General features: G+C 42.4%; 1 protein-coding gene across 1 annotated transcript in view; it reads left to right on the plus strand.

Annotated features, from left to right (window-relative positions):
- Positions 1-13,439, plus strand: part of CFAP54 (cilia and flagella associated protein 54) — a 112,904-nt gene extending 99,465 nt beyond the window's left edge. Inside the window, 9 exon segments of the mRNA XM_054386770.1 lie at positions 253-279; positions 281-397; positions 4,458-4,626; positions 4,629-4,642; positions 7,893-7,999; positions 9,302-9,312; positions 9,315-9,457; positions 10,029-10,042; positions 13,355-13,439. Of these exon segments, the coding sequence (XP_054242745.1) occupies positions 253-279; positions 281-397; positions 4,458-4,626; positions 4,629-4,642; positions 7,893-7,999; positions 9,302-9,312; positions 9,315-9,457; positions 10,029-10,042; positions 13,355-13,439 (687 nt within the window).
- Positions 13,440-20,814: the final 7,375 nt, after the last annotated feature.

Raw genomic sequence — 20,814 nt, forward strand, 5'->3', positions numbered from 1 at the left:
TTGACATGTGGGTAGACATCACTGGCATCCAGGTGAGGATATCTGATTTGAAATCACTTATGTAGCAATTAACCTGTCAGCAGTAAGGATTTATTTACCTATAGCATGTACCATATGTCAGAGAGGAACAGAATATTTTCCTGGCTGTAAAAAATATAGTAGGTGGAGTAATTAATTTTTTTTTGTCATCATCTTGCTGCTCTCAGATTTTAAAATTATAGAAATTTTAGAGTGAGTAAATATTATTTTTAGGTCAGTGAAGCTGTGCTTGCTTCTCAGCTTATTAATTGCCATGAAGAGTGTTAAAAACCAGAGCATGAATGATGCAGTGCAACAGAAAATCCCACAGTTTGCTTCCATGGATCTTCTTGTTTCACACAGATTTCTTATCTCTATAGCTAATGATAATAATAATAAGAGCTAATAATAAGAGATTTCTTGTCTCTTTATAGCTAATAATATTAGAACATTAAGTAACCAAAAAACTATGTGTGCCATGTAATGTAGTGATACATTTAATATCTCATTTTCAGTTCTGAAAAACAGTTAAGTCAGATTTGGAAAATTTACCCCAAATCCTTGTCCTGCATAGCAGTACAAAATATTGAGTAGGCCTAATGGGTCTTTAAATATCAGCCTGTGCATGTAGTCAATAGCTCAAGAAAAATTGCATTGTTTGCCTACAGTGGCTCAGAAAGAAAGAGCATAAACACTGCCATACTTTAGGAAAAATAGATGGACCTTCATTACAGGGCTTCCCCAGACTCCTCAGGTAGCTCTTGAACCCCTATCAGCCATCACTGCTTTCTTTTTTCAAACACTGACTTAGAACACAATTGTTTTCCCTAGGCATATGAGCTTTTCCTTGGAGATCCCCATTTTTTCTTTGCTTTTGCAAAGACAAGTCCATCTTGAGTAACTTGCCTTTCCCTGCCCCAAAACAACAAACCCCAAACCCAACAAACCCAAACTCTTGCAAATTTGTCTGCCTGAGTACTGTATTCTAAAGTTCAAAGTAACAGAAAGATTTTTCACTGTCTTTCCAGTCCAGTGGTTTATTATTTAGAGATGTTTCCTTTAGCTTGGTAGAACTTTGCCTCATTTACTTCTGACTTCTGCATTTATTTTACAGCTAATGGAGTTAATGAAATGGATTTATTTTCTTTTTTTTTTTTTTTTTTTAATTGAAATAACCCACAGTGAAACTAGGAATCCTGGAATAATGGTTGCCAGACACTATATAAACACATAGAGGCAAAAATATCTACCACATAAACACTGGGAAACAACAATTTAGTGATAAAGCTTTGCTTCAGTGCCTTAATTTCAATCATCCCAAGTGACTGACAAAGATTGAATTGCTCTGCCTGGCAGTTGCTGGCAAAGCTGGGCAATGTCTGCATGCTGTACAGTGTTTAACCATATGTGTTTTGATTGCTGTATGAAAACAAGTGTTGTACACTAAGACTTTCCATCAATCTGATTGTTTTGTACTAGCTCCATTTGCTTAGAATTACAGAGCTTTTTCTTTTTTTTTTTTTTTTTTCTCTTTTAGCAAAAGCAGCAGGTGTTTCTCTTGATAGTTCTGTTAGGCCATGCAAAGAAGAATAGGAAATGTAGAAAAGCAATAAGAGGCCAAAATAACAGAAAGGGAAATTGAAATAGAAATGACCAGCAGAGCATCCGAAATCTTCCCTGTAAAACCAGTAGTGAAACACATGAAGTTTAATCTATTAAAAAGATGGCCATGGAAACTAAATCCTGTTTTTCACAACTGACAATAAAATAGCAGCAGTAATGGAGATCTTTGTGTTATTCATTCCTGCAATAACATTCTCTGTCCCATGCCCTGTGTGTTTAGACCCTAGGACCCTGACTACCCTGCTTTAGCAAGGGGGTTGGACCTGATGATCTCTTGAGGTCCCTTCCAACTTCTGATGTACTGTGAGATTAAGCAAAATGATAATGAATATGATTTTATTATTAGCTAATTAAGCTGGCTGTGTTATTTGGTATTTGGTAGGACTGAGGCTTTTCATCCTCTGGAGCTCCATGGTTCTTACAAAAAAATTGTATTTAGTGCATACAAGCCTCCATATTATTAATTTGGTCTATAATAAAAACATGATTTAAAAAAAAATATAATTTAGATTTTCTCAGGAGTCATTGAACACCCTGTGTGTGATTACCACACGCACCCCCCCCCCCCCCCCAATTTACATTTTCTCAAAACTCATCGAAGGCCTCATGGGTGAATTTTTTTTCAGTGATTTCTATTTTCTCAGAAGTCATTGAAGGCCTTGTGTGTGAAAGTTTTCACTAATTTCCATCTTCTCAAAAGTAATTGAAGGCCTTGTGTGTGAATCTTTTTTCCCCCTGATTATCAGTCTTCTCAGATCCCTGGTTTGTCAACAGCCTATCTGAGCTTTCAAATGCAGGCAGCTTAGCCTACATCACTGAGAGGAATCTTGAATGGGAATGCTGGAGTCTGTGCTGACCAGTATTGAATACTGAATGGTAAAAGTCTTTGAAAATTCAATGTAAAAATAATTGTCTTCAGTGTTTCTCCATAGAATCAATCATAGAATCAACCAGGTTGGAAAAGACCTCCAAGATCATCCAGTCCAACCTGTCACCCAGCCCTAAGCAATCAACCAGACCATGGCACACAGTGCCTCATCCAGGCTTCTCTTGAATATCTCCAGAGACAATGACTCCAGCACCTCCCTGGGCAGCCCATTCCAATGGGCAATCTCTCTCTCTGTGAAGAACTTCCTCCTAACATCCAGCCTATATCTCCCCTGGCACAACTTGAGACTGTGTCCTCTTCTTCTGCTGCTGGTTGCTTGGGAGAAGAGACCAACCCCCACCTGGCTACAATGTCCCTTCGCATTAATAATTATCCTAATACTAAAAAAAAAAAAATAAAATAAATGACAGGTGAGTCTCTTATAGTTTATTTAATAATTATAATTAATAATGATCCTAATACTAAAGATCCTAATACTAAATATCCTAATACTAAAAAAATAAATAAATAAATTAAATGACAGGTGAGCCTCTTCTGGTTTATTTTATACCTATTATGCTCAGTGTGAGACGGAGACAGAGGACCCTTGAGGAGGGAGAACTTGTTCTCTTCTAAGAATGAATTAAAATACTTCTGTGAAAGTAGCTCTTCCCAAGTTAGGAACTTTCTGCAGTGTTGGACAGCATATCATTACTCATTTCCCAACAGAGAGCTGACTGAGCCACTGAATAAATTGTAAATATATGGTATGTGACATTTATAACAGCCACTGTATATCAAAAAATATTTTACTCTGTCTGCTCCTTTTTTGACATAATTAGTATTACACTGTCCTAGAATAATAAGCTTCAGAGCTTACTGTCATGTTCCTGACAGGTGCAAGCTGCATAATCATGTGTTAGCTTCACTGTTGTAGACAGCTAACAAGCACAAAGCTCTTACTTCTTCTAATTCTAAGCTTCATTGATTTTTATCACAACATTTTTAGAAGCTTTAAGTGTTGAGGAGGCTGTACAAGTTATTTTTAAGCTGTTAGTGTAATTTGATAGGGGGATTTTTAGCAGTACAAATGGAGACAATTTTGGAAAGCATTCTTTTTTGATGTCCAAGGTTGTTTTGCTTACTTGTGTCTCGACAGTTCTGCTTTTGGCTCTAGAAGTTTTGTTTTTCGCTCTGCTGAGCAACGAATCCGAATTACATCGAGGAGGCCATAATTAAAATGGTGTCCCCCTGTTACATTTTTGTGTGCTTCTATTTCATTCTACTCCATAAATAATATGTAGAACTAAAAGCACTTAAATAGGCCAGTTGGTTGTTTTCAGGCTTTTGAGAAAGTCAAATGGATAAATATTTCTAATTGTAATTCAGCAACCCTCCAGTTTGACAACAACAGTTGTAACAGCCTTTCACACACGCTCACACACAAAAAAAATCAATATGATGAAAATAACAAAAGATGCAGTTTAGTGAGAAAGAAAACACATGTACAGGAGAGAGCTGAGAGTATTGACTCCAGATGTGGTTTCACCAGAGCAGAGTAGAGGGGAGGGGAGGAGAACCTTCCTCGACCCACTGACCACACTCTTCTTACTGCACCCCAGAGTACTCTTGGCCTTTTTGGCCACCAGGGCACATTGGTGGCTCATGGTGAACTGTGTGGAAGGTAACAACCATCATTCCTGTAGGTCTCTCCAAGTTAGATCAGAGGTCCTTTGCCTTCTGTTTAGAAATGTCTTATCATGTGAAGGGGCAACAGCCTTAACTTGATAAAATAAATACCTTTTAAAAGAAACCATTTCTTTTCACAAGCATAGGTTTGTGCAGGAGTGGAAACCATGCTGATTCTAGTGGACACTTGATTGTAACAGACTCTGTGTGTTCCACCAGCAAAAAAACCACAACTGAAAACTCTTCTTCTTTGTTTCAGATATCTCTTGAAATTGCTGGAATCACATCAAAGATGCCACAGGTGAGAATAGCTTCTTTGGTTTCTGACACCACAGAAGCAGACAGGCAGACAGAGAGCAGGGCAGCAAATGCTTCATGTAAGGAAATTGACATTCAGTGGTGGGTCCCTTCTCTGGAAAAGCCATTGAACATTCAGACACCAAGGTAAAACTACACCAAAGCAGTTCCTTAGTTACTGGAATGAATTCATTCTCATTTCCAATGAATATTTCCCTTGTGACTGATCAGCTTTTTTGACTGAATTACTCCTATGCTGAGATGGACAGCTGGGAGTTACTCTGTGCAGGACAAACAATGCACTGACAGTTTTTTGGGAGCAGGTCAGAGAAATACTTTGTTGACCATGTGGAGCTTCCAGGCCATGTTGTTTTCATGTCTGTTGCAGGTCATAGAATCACAGAATGGTTTAGGGTTGGAAAGGATCTTGAAGATCATCTTGTTCCAATCCCTCTGCCATGGACAGGGACACCTTGCTCTAGCCCAGGTTGCTCAAGACATCCTCCAGCCTGGCCTTGAACACCTCCAGGGAAGAGGCATCCACAACCTCCCTGGGCAACCTGTTCCAGTGTCTCACCACCCTCACTGTCAAGAATTTCTTCCTAATCTCCAGTCTAAATCTCCCCTCTTCAAGCTTCAATCCATTCCCCTTAATCCTATCACTACAAATCCTTGTAAAAAGTCCCTCTCCAGCTTTCTTGTAGGCCCCTTCATGTTGCAATGCTGTATTGGAATGCTGCTCTAAGGTCTCCCTGGAGCATTCTCTTCCCCAGGCTGAATAACCCAAACTCTGTCAGCCTGTCCCCATAAGGGAGGTGCTGCAGCCCTCTGATTGGCTTTGTGGACTTCTTCTGGACCCACTCCAGCATTCTGACATCCTCCTTGTGTTGAGGGCACCAGACTGGATGCAGTACTCCAGGAGGGGTCTCAGCAGAGCACAGGGGCAGAATCAGCTCTCTTGTCCTGCTGCACTCCTTGCTTTGGATGCAGCCCAGCACACAGCTGCCTGCTGGGCTGCAGTGACCACTGCTGCCTCATCAACCAACCCCTCCATGTCCTTCCCCTCAGTACTGCTTTCAAGCCATTCCTCACCCAGCCTGGATTTGTGCTGGGGATTGCCCCGACCCAGGTGCAGGACCTTGGACTTGGCCTTGCTGAACTTCATGTGGTTGGCATGGGCTCACCTCTCCAGCCTCTCCAGGTCCTTCTGGATGGCATCCCTTCCCTCCAGCATGTCAAGTGGAACAAGCACATCCACAGACAGACACATAGGGGCTCTTTGATGTCTTTAAGACTTCTGCTCCATTAAGTTTGGTTAGAGCTGGCCAATACATTCAAACCATACTGGCTGGTGGGATGCTGTTGGGAAAGCTAAGATAGATATGCAGGGAAAATGAGGTTTTGTAAATCTCAGTTCCCTAAGAAATCAGACTAAGCATGAAAGGAGACAGAAACTGGAGGGCTGCAAGAAAGCAAAAGACCAGGAGGTGGAATTGGTTGTATTTTTAAAGAAGGGAACAACGTGCAGGTAAAATTTCTGCTACTGCAAGAGCAATCCATGATCTCCAAACTTTTTAGCCTAGCAGATGTGTCAAAATTTCTACCTAGGCCCTTTTCATCTCCATAAATAAACTTGACAGAACTGCTGTGAAGCCAGTGCTAACAATGTCCTTTACAATATACTAACCTGTCTCACAACAGTCTAAGAGTCAACTTGGAGGCCTGGGGCCAGTGGTGTCCCCCAGGGATCAGTACTGGGTCCAGTTTTGTTCAATATCTTTATCAACCACCTGACTGAGGGCATTGAGAATACCCTCAGCAAGTTCCTGATGATACAAAGCTGGGGGGGTTGGCTGACACCTCAGGCTGTGCAGTATCCAACGTGACCTGGACAGGCTGAGAGCTGGGTACAGGCAAACCTCATCAAGTTTAATAAGGACAAGTGCAAGGTCCTGCATCTGGGGAGAAACAACAACAGGCACCAGGACAGGTTAGAGGCTGCCCTGATGGAAAGCAGCTCCACAGAGAAAGACCTTGGAGTGCTGGTGGGCAGCAAGTTCTCCATGGAACAACAACGTGCTCTTGTGGCCAAGAGAGCCAATGGCATCCTGGGGTGCAGCAAGAAAGGTGTCCAGCTGGGCTAGGGAAGTTCTGCCTCTCTACTCTGCCCTGCTGAGACCACACCTGGAATACTGTGTCCAGTTTTGGGCTCCCCAGTTCAAAAGAGACAGAGACCTGCTGGAGAGAGTCCAACAGAGAGCCACGAGGATGCTCAGGGGATTTGAGCATCTCCCCTGTGAAGAGAGACTGAGAGCCCTGGGGCTGTTTAGTGTGGAGAAGAGAAGGCTGAGAGGGGATCTGATCAATGTCTATCAATAGCTGAGGGGTGGGTGTCAAGGGGAGGGGGCCAGGCTCTTTTGGGTGGTGCACAGTGATAAGACAAGGAACAATGGCTTCAAACTTGAACATAGAAGATTTCAGCTCAACATGAGGAGAAACTTCTTTCCAGTGCAGGTGACAGAGCCCTGGAGCAGGCTGCCCAGGAGGGTTGTGGAGTCTCCTTCTCTGGAGACTTTCCAAACCCACCTGGATGCATTCCTGTGCAGACTACCCTAAGTGATGCTGCTCTGGCAGGGGGGTTGGACCTGATGATCTCTTGAGATTCCTTCAAATCTCTGTGATACTGTGATACTCTTGCAGGTGACTTTTGCCTTACCTTACAGATCATTAGGGATCCAGAGACAGCTCTTGAAAACAACTAAAACAGGAATGCAATATTCTTGACATTCTCCATAGTTAAAATTTCCAGCTACCAGTAGGAAACGTATTTTCTGTCAGAACAGCAAATGATTTCAGTGCAAGATGTGAACATTCTTTTGTGTTTAGTTGTGCTTTTATATTGATAAAGTTTTATTAGATCAGTGAGTTAGCTGCACTTCATGGATTTAAACCAAGTATGATGACAGCCATGCATGAGGCCATACAGCAAATGTAACTAATTACAGAGGAAATTCTGTGAAAGCTCTCTGTTCAGCCTACCTGAGACTGGAACTGTGGATATGAGCATAAAGTGGGATTGATTGACCAGGGTCAGAAGAACACTGGGATTTTGATGGTGACTCTATAGGTTGTAATTAGTTTTCACACCCATATAAATTATATCCACAACTGAGTTGCTTTAAAACCTATAAAAAATGAGAAGAGTACAAATTCACATGAGGCCACACTCCCTCCCTGTTTTGAAAGTCAGCTAAGTCTTCAACCCTTCCACCCTAAGCCATTCTGTGACTCATTAGTAGATTTTATTTGATAGTTATTGTGATCCTGTATCACTGAAACAGCTCAGTTCTGCTATACCATGCTGCATTATGGCTCACCCATTCCTTCTCTTCTGCAGGTTTTGCTGCTTTATGCTTATAACACAAAGCCTGCCAAGATTAGCAGCATCAAGGTTTTCAGTTCCATGATTGTGTTTTCAAGCCACTTGTGGATTCTGTTGGCTAGGTGAATAATCACTGACTTTATCCTGTTATTTCATGCTGTATTAAAGATCACTCAACCATTTAGGGTGAGAGAAAATAAAGTACAGAATATCTAAGAGCTGTAAAAATCTTTAAAAGCATTCATTTTTGCTTTCTTTTCCACTATAAAAACTGTAAGATACTGCACACAGCATTGCAGTCATCCAAACAGATGCCTCTTCACTCTGTTAGTATTTTAGTTTTGATCCTTCAAGATCTGAGTAACACTTACTAATTATATGACACTGGCATAGCTATGCAAGAAAGCATCAGCAAATCCAAGAGGCAGTCCCAGCAGCTATTCCCATTCTTTCACTGAATCAGCTGCTTTCTCCATCCCCTAATACAACTCTGAGCATGCAAGAACTTCTCTCAGTTGTAGCCTCAGACTCAGCCCTATGATGTATTTCTTTACTTCTTCCTTGTCATTCACAGAATATATCTGACTGGAAGAGACCTCCAAGATCACCCAGTCCAACCCTCGACCCAGCACTGAAGGGTCAACACTAAACCATGTCCCTAAGAGCCAGATCCACACACTGCTTGAACATCTCCAGGGATGGTGACTCCACCACTGCCCTGGGCAGACCATTCCAGCGTTTGAGAACCCTTTCAGTGAAGAAATATTTCCTAATATCCAGCCTACACCTCCTCTGGCACAGCTTGAAACTGTTTCCTCTGGTCCTGTTGCTTGCCACCAAGGAGAAGAGGCTGCCCACTCCTTGATCCAACCTCCTTTCAGGGAGTTATAGAGAGAATGAGGTTCCCCACCAGCTTCCTCTTCTCCAGACTGAAGAACCCCAGCTCCCTCAGATGCTCCAGGCCCCTCAGCAGCCTCGTTGTCCTTCTCTGGACATACTCCAGCACCTCAATGTCCTTCTTACAGTGAGGGGACCAGAACTGAACACCATACTTGAGGTGTGGCCTCACCAGTGATTCATCTAGCCTCAGATATTTTGGGAACTTCTGAGCAGATGTAAGGGAAGGAATAATGGGCCAAGAAGGGTTGCAGCTCTGGCCACCCTTGTGCTAGTTGAATGAGAAAATCTTGTCTTAGAGAGGCATATATAAAATACTTCTTACCATTTTTAATGCAAAATCCTAATGCCTTCCATATTTCCATGGAAAACTTCTATTGGCAAAATTATGAGATCAGTCTTGAAGGGAAAGAAAATGTAGAGCCAAATCAATATGTAATAAAAGCCAGGTCAGTTTAATGATAACCTGGGAATAACAAATATTATTGGTTTATAACAGCAATAGTGAAAAGCCTTGGCTCTTTCAGAATGATTTCTTTATGGAAGAACTTATCCATCTGAAGCAGCAAGTTGAAAAGTTGATGCAAAGTCCTAAAAGTTTGGCTTCAGCTTCAGAAGCTATGAGTTTTCTTGAAGAAAGTGACTGCTTGAAAACAATTGCTTCAAAAAAGTCCCAAATGAATGTTTGAAAAAACTCCATCTTGATGAAAAAAAAACCAGAAGTAAACGTGAACAGTTCTGCTCTTCAATCTGTCTGACTTTATTTAAGATATGTGCTTTGTGGAAATAAATGACAGGAAGCTTGGAAGACAGACATAAAAGACTAAAGCTTCCTTGCCCCTTTCAAGAAATGTGGAAATGTTTTCACTTTTCACTTAATAATTAACTTTTTCCTTACATATTGTTTGCCACTTCACAAAACTGTCAGGCATCTTCAGCCTTTCACTTAAAAACAGAGGCTGCAGCTTCAGGTACACAGATTCTGAAAATGGAAGCCACATTTATAGTAATCTAGACACATAGAATGTAATAATAATCTATACTTCTGAAAATGTTCAGCAAACTGTTAAACCAGCACAGTGAGCAACCCAAAAAAGTGCATTTTACAAACCAGCTACACCTCTGCAAGGCAAAATGGGCACTGAAGGTCTCTGAAATGAGAACCTTCTAATAATGTTATGGAGAGAGAACTAAAACTGGCAGTGAATTTGTTTTCATTTTCTCTATGCCACCTTCCTCTTTTCTTTTCATTAGCAAGGCTGGATACGGTCTGCAACCAAATAACTCCCCTCACATCCACACACAAAAGAGGTAATTTCAGAATTTTCCATGTGGTCTGTTTGAGATAATGTCATTGGAACAGAACCATGCCCCAGCATAACTGCTGCCTGATAAATGCCAAGGCAAAATAGACGTTTATTTTCCAAGTGGGAGACATTTATCAAGTGACAGGATTCTCTTTATATCTATTATATGGAATGATTAATGGTGTAGGGGCTGTCATTTTGCCTGATGGATGCTGCAAAGCAGTGACAATTGTGCACTCTGCCATTATTACAAGGCTGCATTTTTGACCAGCTTGGAGAGCAAATGATGCTTTGGCCAATCAGTGTCTGCAGGAGGGTAGGCAGAGCTCTGTCTTTCCGTGGGTATTGCTGATTAGCTGCAGGATTTTGCTCAAACTTTCATTAATATATGTCAGTAATTGGGAAAACAGCCTTTAGAATATTGGGAAAGATTAACATGCCATGCATTAGAGGTGTTTAAATATCACCTTGTCAGAGTGTTTGTTTAGAATGTCTTCAGTAAACAGGTAGCAAAAGGATGTCTGCTCAGTGGATTTAGTACCTGAGCCAGAGGCCATTTTGCCTCAGGAGGGACTGCAAGGTTTGGCCTCTTGTGTTTGTATAGCAAACACCACTTATTTGTGTGGCAGAAAATGTATATTCATCAGCTAAGGTCTGTTTTGCTGTGAATTCAATTAGAACAACCTAAAACTTGATTGCTCTGAAAAATTTGGTAAAGCTAAGCCATCTGTTAGCTTATCAGAGGAGACTGATAGTCCAGCATTGTTTTTTTTCCCCTTCTTTTTCTTGGTTTATACCATTAGGAAAGGTGTTTATCTGAAGTTGAAGCTTTTTGACAGCAGGCTTGTTCCAGACTTGTCCTTGCCATTAACTGAGATATGCTCTTCTTATTAACAGCAAAAAACACCCTGGGCTTGATGTTCTCTGGAGGTTCCTTCCAACCCCTAACATTCTGTGAGTCTATGAATCTGTTTTCTAAACTAAAACAATGATTCATTTATGTTTAAACACGTCTATATTTAAACACATCTACATTTACAACAGATTTATATTTAAACAACTGTATTTATAGTACAAATAGTCCAATACAGGGATTATACCACTAAGTAGCTTTGTTTGTTGTTTTTTTTTTTCTTCTCATATGTTGTTGGGACTTCCTGTTTGGGTTTTTTTTTTTTTGTTTTTGTTTTTGTTTTTGTTTTTTTTATCCTTACAAATCAAATACAAGCTAAAATGTTTTAACCAGTGGAACAATGGGATTTTCATCAACAATTGGACAGAGACCTCACACTAAGATCCTGTTACATATGACAGATTCAGCTAAGCAAGTGAAGCCTAGTCCTTCAAGATGCTGACTATCTGCATTCCTCTTTGACCTTCTTCTCTAGGTGAACCTGCCTTGGCAGGGGGGTTGGACTTGATGATCTCCAGAGGTCCCCTCCAACCTCTACCGTTCTGTGATTCTTCTCTGAAGCCAACAGGACTTGTAGAGTGTTGTACTTCATTATTGCTAGAATATTTCTGAGCAGTATTTCCAAACAAGTTGTAGGTGTGCATGATCCAGACTTCTTGGCTAGAAGAGGAAAGCTCCAAGCAGGATTATGTATTCCATAGGGCAGTCCACTCCCTGTGTTTTCAAGCATGCAGGAGAAGGCAGCAGATACATTATTTACATGTAGTTTTACATCAGTTTTTCCACCCCCCACACTTCTGTTGTTGCTCCTCTTCTTGTGAATTAATTGGACAAAGTCAATTCTAATTTGTGGTATTTTTCTCCTTCTCTGAGCTGTCAAACTTTAACTCCTACCATGTTTCCAGCTTCTCTTCTTTGATTTTCTGCTTTTCCTGTTGATGTGCCTTATGGTGCTTTTTATTCAGCACTGAATTATATCTCTAAGTGGAGGGGGGGAATTGTGTTTTTATTGAATTATTCATTTAAATTTATTTGGCTGCTCATGTTTTAAGAATAAAAATTGATCAGCTGGCTTTGTTTTAAGGCTATTTAATGAATAGCTGTCTTCCTGAGGGAGTTGATAAAGCAAAGGGTTTGGGAGTTCCAGTCTTAAATGTTAAGAATAAATGTATGAATAAGATAATTGCATTAAAAATTAACCTCCCTAGATAGCCTGTTCCAGGCATCTCTTGCTTTAGTTAGTTTTTCTTAACCAGCTAAGTAGTTCTTCTCCATTGAACATTCAAATCAGCTTAACATTGCCCTCTCTTTCACCTCATTCTTTCAACTTCTCATCTTGGGAAAAGCCTCCCAAATTACTAATTGGTTTTGCTCCTCTTGCCTGACATCTTCATTTTACCAACAGATGATCAGGATAAACTCTGTGAACAAGACTGTTCACTTATTCCTGTTTTAGTAGTTTCCTGCAAGAGATGTCAATGGGTTAAGACTAGCTCTGAAGAAAGAGACTTGAGTGTATTGGTTGAGGAGAAGCTCAACAGGAGCCAGCAGTGCCCTCATGCAGCCCAGAAGGCAGCTGTGTGCTGGGCTGCATCCAGAGGAGTGTGGCCAGCAGGGCAAGAGAGGGAATTCTGTCCCTTTATTCTGTTTTGGTGAGACCCCACCTCAAATACTGCCTCCAGTGCTGGTGTCCCCAGCATAAGAAGGACACAGAGCTGTTGGAGCAAGTGCAGAGAGGCATCACAAAGATGATCCAAGGGCTGAAGCATCTCTGCTATGAGGACAGCTGAAGGAGCTGGGCTTGGAGCTCAGCCTGGAGAGGAGAAGATTCCAGGGAGACTTCAGAGCTGCATTCCAGTACCTGAAGTGACCCCTCCAGGAAGGCTGCAGAGGGACTTTTCATAAGGGTGTTTAGGGGCAGGACAAGGGGGAATGGTTGTAAGCTGAGGGAGAGTAGGTTTAGACTGAATCTTCAGTACAAGGGTGGTGAGATTCTGGAACAGGCTGTCCAGGGGGCTGTGGATGCCTCCTCCCTGTGGGTGTTGAAGGCCAAGCTGGAGGAAGGCTTGAGCAGCTGAGTCTAGTTGAGAGGTATCCTTGTCCATGGCAGGGAGGTTGGAGTAGATGACCTCTGAGGTCCCTTCCAACTGAGGCCATTCTACAATTAACCACCAATTTGTCTCGAGGCAATGAGTATTTCTAACTCATTCATTGCTTGTAGGTCAGGAATAAGGAGCTGCTTGTATTTAAGTATTTCTTAGTTCCTCTAAGTTTAACAAAGTTATTTATTTGGGTTTTTTCCTTGGGTTGTTTTGTTTGTTTGCTTGTTTTTCACATGTCCTGTGACATTACTTTGCAAGGTTGGAAGATACATTTGCTCCTGCCAATGGATGTATCACACCTGAAGAAAGCTTTTTCAGTTGGATTGTTTCTCAGTTTGACTAAACAGAGAAATCTGATTTAGAATTGAGTTCTTATGTTAATGGAACAGCCTCAGGAATCACACCAGGATTTGTCTTTCTAATTCGTTTTTATAATTTTCAATTTCAGCTTATTTCTAGCTGTTTGAAAATTAATAGTTTTCAAAAGTAAAATGCATTTTTTTTAGCAATTAAATTATTAAAAGTTGGGTTTTAACAAGAGGATTTAAAATTTCATTTGTTAAATCATCTATGATTAGTTTGTTGGGGGATCTATAATTAGTTTATGGGAGGGGGGTTTCTAGCTTTTCAAGAATTTCTTACTGTTGAAAAGAGCTGAATAGGCTTTTAACTCCTAGCATCCACCAACAGGTACTGAAGAGAAGGCTCCAAGGAGACCTTATTGTGGCCTTCCAGTATGTGAAGGGGGCTACAAGAAAGCTGGGGAGGAACTTTTTAGGGTGTCAGGTAGTGATAGGACTGGGGGGAATAGAGCAAAGCTAGAAATGGGGAGATTCAGATTGTATGTTAGGAAGAAATTCTTTCCCATGAGGGTGGTGAGACACTGGCACAGGTTGCCCAGGGAGGTGGTGGAAGCCTCATCCCTGGAGGTTTTTAAGGCCAGGTTCATGTGGCTCTGAGCAACCTGCTCTAGTGTGAGGTGTCCCTGTCCATGGCAGGGGGGTTGGAACTGGATGATCCTTGAGATCCCTGCCAGCCCTGACAATTCTACGATTCTGTTCTCATCAGTGATTTTTAATTGCTTTGGCAGTTATCAAAAGTTGATTTTATTTCTCGGGTCAAGAATTGTTGCTTCAACCTAAAATCATCACTGATTTTATTCTTTTCCACTTCTGTTTGGCAATTGGTATTTCAGGCTTTTCAAAAGTCTTTTGTGATCAGTAGCAGGAAGAACCAGGGTGAGCTTTTCTGCTATTTTCCTTTACTCCTACAGAAGAAAGAAGACTGAATGTGTTTGTGCAGCTTTTAAAAAAGTTGTGCTATTTTTGTGTTGCCTTTTCTGGAATGCCGTAGAAAGTAGGAAAATTAGAAGTATTATGATACAACAACAAAAGAAAGTAAAAACTGAGTAGTTTTGAAAGGAAGCAATTTCTGTGAGCCAGCTGAAGAACTGAGTGGGAACAGTTATTTAACTCAACTACCTAGCAGCCAGTTTGGCAGAGATATTCCTTACTGTTATCTTTTCTGTTAAATGAATTTATTTTTCTGCAGTCCTTAAAAAAAAAAGGGGCAAGGTAAAAACTGACATTTCCCCTTTCTTGTTTTGCAAGGAACAAGTAGAAAATTGCAGTTTGGGTTTTTTTTTGGTTTTTTTTTCCTTGGGGGGTGGGGGAGAAGCTTTTCAGACTTACTTGTGTGCTGGGAACATAGAAACATAGAATCATAGAATTGTCAGGGTTGGAAGGGATTCTCTCAATGCGAGCAGCAATGTCTTGCCACAGATCTGCAGCCCAGATAGGCTTTCCTTTCCTCTGCCAGCCATTCTTCTTCCAGTCTTTCAGCCAACACCACAAGGCATTGGCTACCATCCACGAGTCAGTGTAGAGATAAAGCTTTGGCCATCTCTCACGTTCAGCTACGTTAAGAGCTAGCTGGACAGCTTTTACCTCTGCGAATTGACTGGATTCTCCTTCTCCCTCATCCTGAGCTGGGCCCTAGGAAGCAGCTTTTGAACTGGAGCCACCGCTCGCCTTCTTGAGTTGCGGGAGCCACCGCTCACCGCCCCGCTGCGGCTAGCCCCCACCGCCGCGGGACAAGCCGACCCTGGTCGCCCCAGCACAAAGCCTTGAGCCCAGCCACCAAAAACCAACAACGCCCAGATACCATTTTAACTTTTCCACCCCTGCTCTTCTCCAATCCAATTTGCAGAGTTCAGCACAGGAACCATCCTCTGCTACCAAAAATCTGTGCTGGTTTGGGGCCAGACAGATTGTCTCTTGCCCCGAAAGGGACAAAAGAATGAGACTCACACAAATGGATTGGAGAGTGATGGAAAGTTTAAATGGAAAAGCAATTGGTGAAGCTACAGAGAACTACAAACTACAAAGCATAGTGACAAAGAGTATCCCAAAGCGTACAGAACCCCTCACAGAATTCCCAAAGCTTCCCAATCCTTCCCTTCTTCCCACCTGAGGGTAAACCCAAACCCCCCAGGGCTCTTTCTTCCCCCTCCCGCTGCTAGGCAAGTCTCAGGCTGGCCAGGTCTGAGACTGCCCCCCCCCTCCATTCTCCTCCTGGCATTAGGCCTAGACAGGCCTAAGAGGCCTTGAGGATACTCCCCCGGCATTACCCGATAAAAGAGGACATTTCCCAGGGGAACAGAGAGGGAAGAAAGAGGAAGAGGATGACTCTGCAGATGGCTTGATAGGGCGCAGGATTTATGGATAGAAATACGCCATTTCCTGTGTCCACCCCTGTGGGTGGGCACCCAGGACACCAGAGGTGTATCTCATGTGGCAGTGGCAGGGAGCACCCAGCCCAAACTGCCACAAAACCAAAATACGATTCTCCAATCTCCTCTAACACATCACAGTAAAATAATAACATGGAAACTCTTGACCTCATTGTATCCATAGCAGCAGATTTTACTCTCAGGAACACAGGATCCAGTATTCAATGCAGGTTTCAGAAGAAAACATTGGAGAAAACATTTTTCATTTTGCATGTAATTAAACTCTTCAGTTAAAAATCTGCTTGAAAGGAAGAAAGCTCATATCTAAAGTCTCCAGTAATTGAACAGGAAAGAAAAAAAAAGTATAAAGCTAACTGCAAAGTAAATTGCTTCCCATTTTATGTATTAGAGTAGTTTGGCTGTTTTTTTTTCTTACTGATGAATGCAGAGTAAAGCTTTCAATTTGTGAGACTAGAATAAATTTGTGTCAGCACCATGCTCAGTGAAATTTCTATGGGATGCTTGCCTGTGTCACTCTCTACAAAATTAAAAAGGAAGAAGGGAGTCATCTTCTTTGATTTCAGAGTCTGAAATGTAAGGCAGGGCTATGTGAAGCTCTGCTCTGTGATCTGCCCTGTACACCACCACTGAAGTGCTGCTTGCTGCCCTCCACAGCTTTGACCCAACAGTTTGTTTACCAATTCTTTTCAATTTTTTACTGGAATATTTCTGCATTCCACATCTGTGAAAGCAATGGGTAGTGTTTCCCTGCCTGACAAGTTGTGGGATAAGGCAAGGAAACAGAGAGAGAGAGCAGTGTGGGGACAAACTGAAAGGATTCCAAAACAAAATCACATTTTATCTGCAGTGTGTTCCCTGGGAAAGGGACTAGAAGGATCTTAAGGGAACTAAAGAGCAGTGAAAAGAGGTGCTGATTTTTAAATTCCTTTGGTTTTGTCTGTTCTGTGAACTGAAGGAAGACAGAATCCTGAGAATAAAACCAGCTTCTGGCTTCCTGGACAGAGAGCTGAGCTTTGACAGGTCTAAATGGGTGCAGAATACTTCATTTTTCAACTCCTTTTTTAATACAGTTTCACGTTATACTGCTGCCTCGACAAGAGTTGTGTATTCAAGGCATTCACAGGATTTGTGAATACAAAATATCAGTGAATGCAAATATCTACCAGCCTGACATCATTTCTGGTGGAATTAACTTTATGATGTGGAAATGAGTAATTTCACTCAATTAGTTCAATGGCTTGCTACTGGTTTTAAATTCCACTGCAGCTCCAATGCACCCTCATTTTTGTTGCCCTATTTATCCTTTTTTTTTTTTTTTGATGAAATCTATCTAACAAAGCAATCCTAGTAATTAACTTCAGGTTTTTTTATCTGAAGACAACAGTAATCCCTTCATCAGCAAGGGATTTGAAGTTTTCTGCATCAACACTTGGGAAAGATTTTCAGATCCTTGGATGAAAGCAGCAGAGAATTGAAGTTATTATTGCACTGAAACACAATGTAAAAAGGGGCAGTAATTTCCTTCCATATCCATTTTTCACTGGAATCCAAGAAGAAAGACTTTTTTAAAAAGAATAATGATGGAACTAGAATTAATTGTTGGCATTACAGGCTAATGTGGTGAGCTAATTAAGCCAGCAAAGAATTCCATTTGTGTTTGCCAAAGATAATCTTTTGAGTTAAAGATACTGAGTACATCATCAAATGACAGAAGTGGAAATATGAAGCATAGGTTAATCTTTAAAATAGAGTGGGTGAAAGGGTCTAGAGGCAAGTGCTGAAGTCAAATATTTACCACTGCAATTAAATTTTCCACTTTGAAACCCAAGAGATAATTAGAGTTATTCTCATTTGTCTCCCATGTCAGCATGATTTAGGATTCTACTTAATGTGCAAAGAGAAAGAGGTAGGAGAATTGAATTACACCAAAAATCTTTGTGTTACACACTGGAAAACCAGAACATGCTACACAGATCATCACAGGGTGATGGACCTGGCTCTACTGTCTACCTGGGCTGTTTCAGGACAGCTGGGTGGAGGGTGAAGCTCTATCAAGAGTTGTAGAATCACAGAATTGGTCATACAACACGTAGTTTTGTACTAATGTGCTAGGATTCCACAACCACATGGAATAATACCAACTATTTGAAAACTACTTTAAAGAACCATGAAGAAACCCAGGATGCTTTTTTCCCCCAGTCTCTTGACTGGTTTTATTCCCCAGGAACTCTGCCACTCATCTTTCAGAGATTAATGTCACTGCTGCTACACTGAGAACCTTGTTTATGGGCAAACAGGACACTATATGTATGGTCAAAGCCAAAAATGTATCCTTGAAATTTTAGCTAAATCCAAGAATTGGATCAATTCAATTCAATAACTGGATTAACTAACTCAAGACTAATTTAGGTCTAATTATTATGAAAAAAAAAGAAGGGAATATTCTATGCAGAAAAAGTTTAAAGAGTAAGAATTGTAATAAGATAGTTAAAATTACTATACAAACTGTTACTATTTTTACCCCTCTTCCCCTGTGTGCTGCTCACACTTCTGCTGCTCTCCTGGTTCTGGAGGTCAGGGGGTTTGTGCTAGTGTGTGTGAGGAGCTGTTAAGGCAAGTTAGCAGATCAGGAGCAATGGGCTAAGAAGATCATGATGTTGATGTTTCCTTCTCTCTCATTTCAGGATCACTTATCTGGCTGTAAACACAGTTATACCCCATAGTGAGGAGATAAAGGGGGGAAAAAAGGCAAAGAGTATTTTTCTGGGGGAAAAAAAAGCTTTTGATTCTATGTATTAAAGACAGATCAGAGTAAGTACCAGCCTTAGAAGTGAAAGATGAGTGGTTTAAAAGCAAATCAGGACCATAAAGTGGAAGAGGAGTAGGAGACTTGTAGGAATGCTCTGGATCCCCTAACAGTCAGATATCTGACAGATGATTAATATAAAATATGACTAATGATTAGTTAATGAGGATGAATAGATGCAATAAAAACATGATCCTCGTGACTGTAGGGAAATAACAATGGCATTTTGTACAATAGTGACATGAGTTTCTTTCCTTCTTCTGAGTTCCTGTACAGAGACTGGAAATTAAATGATCTTGGAAAATCAGAACTCCATTAGCAAAGGAAGGTAAATGAGGCATTTCAGAGCTAATGAGTCTGAGGGTACGCAAGATAAAGACTCATTTGAAACCAGAGCTCTACAGAAACACTTCAGTTTTGCTACAGTTTTCATGACTAATATCCCTTTAAAGACAACTTTTTCTGAATAACTTTCTACTTATGTTTAAAAAGCAGAGGCTGGGAAAACATGTATTGCCTTTGAGTATTAGCTTTTATTTTATCAGAGGAAAATAAAAAAAACCCTCCTTCTATTAAATTCATATTCTAAGTCAGGAGAAAGATGCAACAGTTCTCAGTTACTTGATGTTATTGAAAGGAAACACAAAGGGTGTAACGGCGTGGGATACAAATAGGTTTGTAATTAAAAAGGGACGTGAGTTCACAGAATCAAGGCCTTGCTTTGGTTGGCAAAGACCTTTGAGTCCAACCATCATCCTAACACACCACGACATTAAACCATGTTCCAAAGTGCTCTGTGCACGTGTTTCTTGAACACCTCCGGGGACGGTGACTCCACCAGAGCTGACAGAACTGATCATCAGGATTTCCTCCCTTCAGAATGTATTTATTACTGTGATTTATTATTTATTATGATCTGACCCTACGGTATCTCAGTAAAGATCATAGAATGATTTGGGTTGGAAGGGGCCTTAAAGATCATCTAATTTCAACTGTCCTCACCATAGGCAGGAACGCTTTCCACCAGATGAGACTGCTCAAGGCCCCACCTCAGATGCTTTTCACTCACTACTGAAGACACAGCCCTTCCTCCAGGTTTACAATTTAAAAAGTGGCAAATATTGGATTTGGTGCCACTCAATACGAATCTGCTGCAGAGAGGAGAATTTATTGCTTAGCATGTGGCTGGCACCAGCTTCCTTCAGCAGTTTGCAGGGAGAGGCTCCGTGCCGCTCGCAGGTGGGTGACCCGTCACCACCTCGAAACGGCCCCGTCTTCCAGAGGCCCGAACCCGGGGGCTCCTCTGCCTTGCCTGGACACGGTGACCTGTCAAACCTCCAGTCCCGCCGCGGCTCGGCGCTTCGGGCCCCCTCAGATACCCAGGCGGACTCGCTCGGGTGCCCTGGCAAGGCAAAAACTCTGCAGGGTCTCTGCCCGGCCCTACCGGATGTGTTCAGGGCGGCGGGTATCCCCTTCCCCCGCAGGGAAGGACCCGACGAGTGCCACTGGTGCGTGCGCGCACCGGACCTCCGCTTCGCCCCTTCCGGGCCACCGTAGGCACCGGGGGCTGCGGAGGCCGCGGGGGCTGTTGGGACGGGCGGTTAAGTTGGATGCGGCGCGGAAAGTCGGCCTGGGAGGGCGGCGCTCATTGGTCGCGAGTGGGAACGGACCCCGTAGAGAACTGGCAGCAGGAGGGCCTGAGCCAATCGGGGCGGCCGGCGCCTGGTGCTGGGCCCGGTCCCGGAGGAGGCGCCGGGCCGGGCATAAAGGGAAAGGGGCTCGGCGGGCTCGGTCCAGTACCTGCCTTGCCAGGTGCGCAACGGGGAGATGAGCGTCTCGACGAGAGCGCGGGACGGGAGGGTGGCCCTCAGCGAGGCCCCGCCTTGGCGGGAGCAGGGCTGGGGCTTGGCCGGGGCTGGGTGGTGGCGGCGGATACGCCGCTCGTCCCGCGGCCTCTGGCGCTGAAAGGTGCGGAGCAGGAAGAGAAACCCTGCGCGAGGCGGGAGGAGCAGGGTGGGAGCTGGGAGTGGTTCCGCGGGCCGATGCCCCGTGGGCCTTGAGTTTCCTGAATAATGCCATCAGTGTTATGGACCTCTCCTCTTGGCAGTGAGAATTCGTGGCCTAAAGCTATGTAGAAACGACCGGGAAACTTTTGACTAA

The sequence above is a fragment of the Indicator indicator genome, chromosome 14, assembly GCF_027791375.1.
Source record: "Indicator indicator isolate 239-I01 chromosome 14, UM_Iind_1.1, whole genome shotgun sequence".
NCBI lineage: Eukaryota > Metazoa > Chordata > Aves > Piciformes > Indicatoridae > Indicator > Indicator indicator.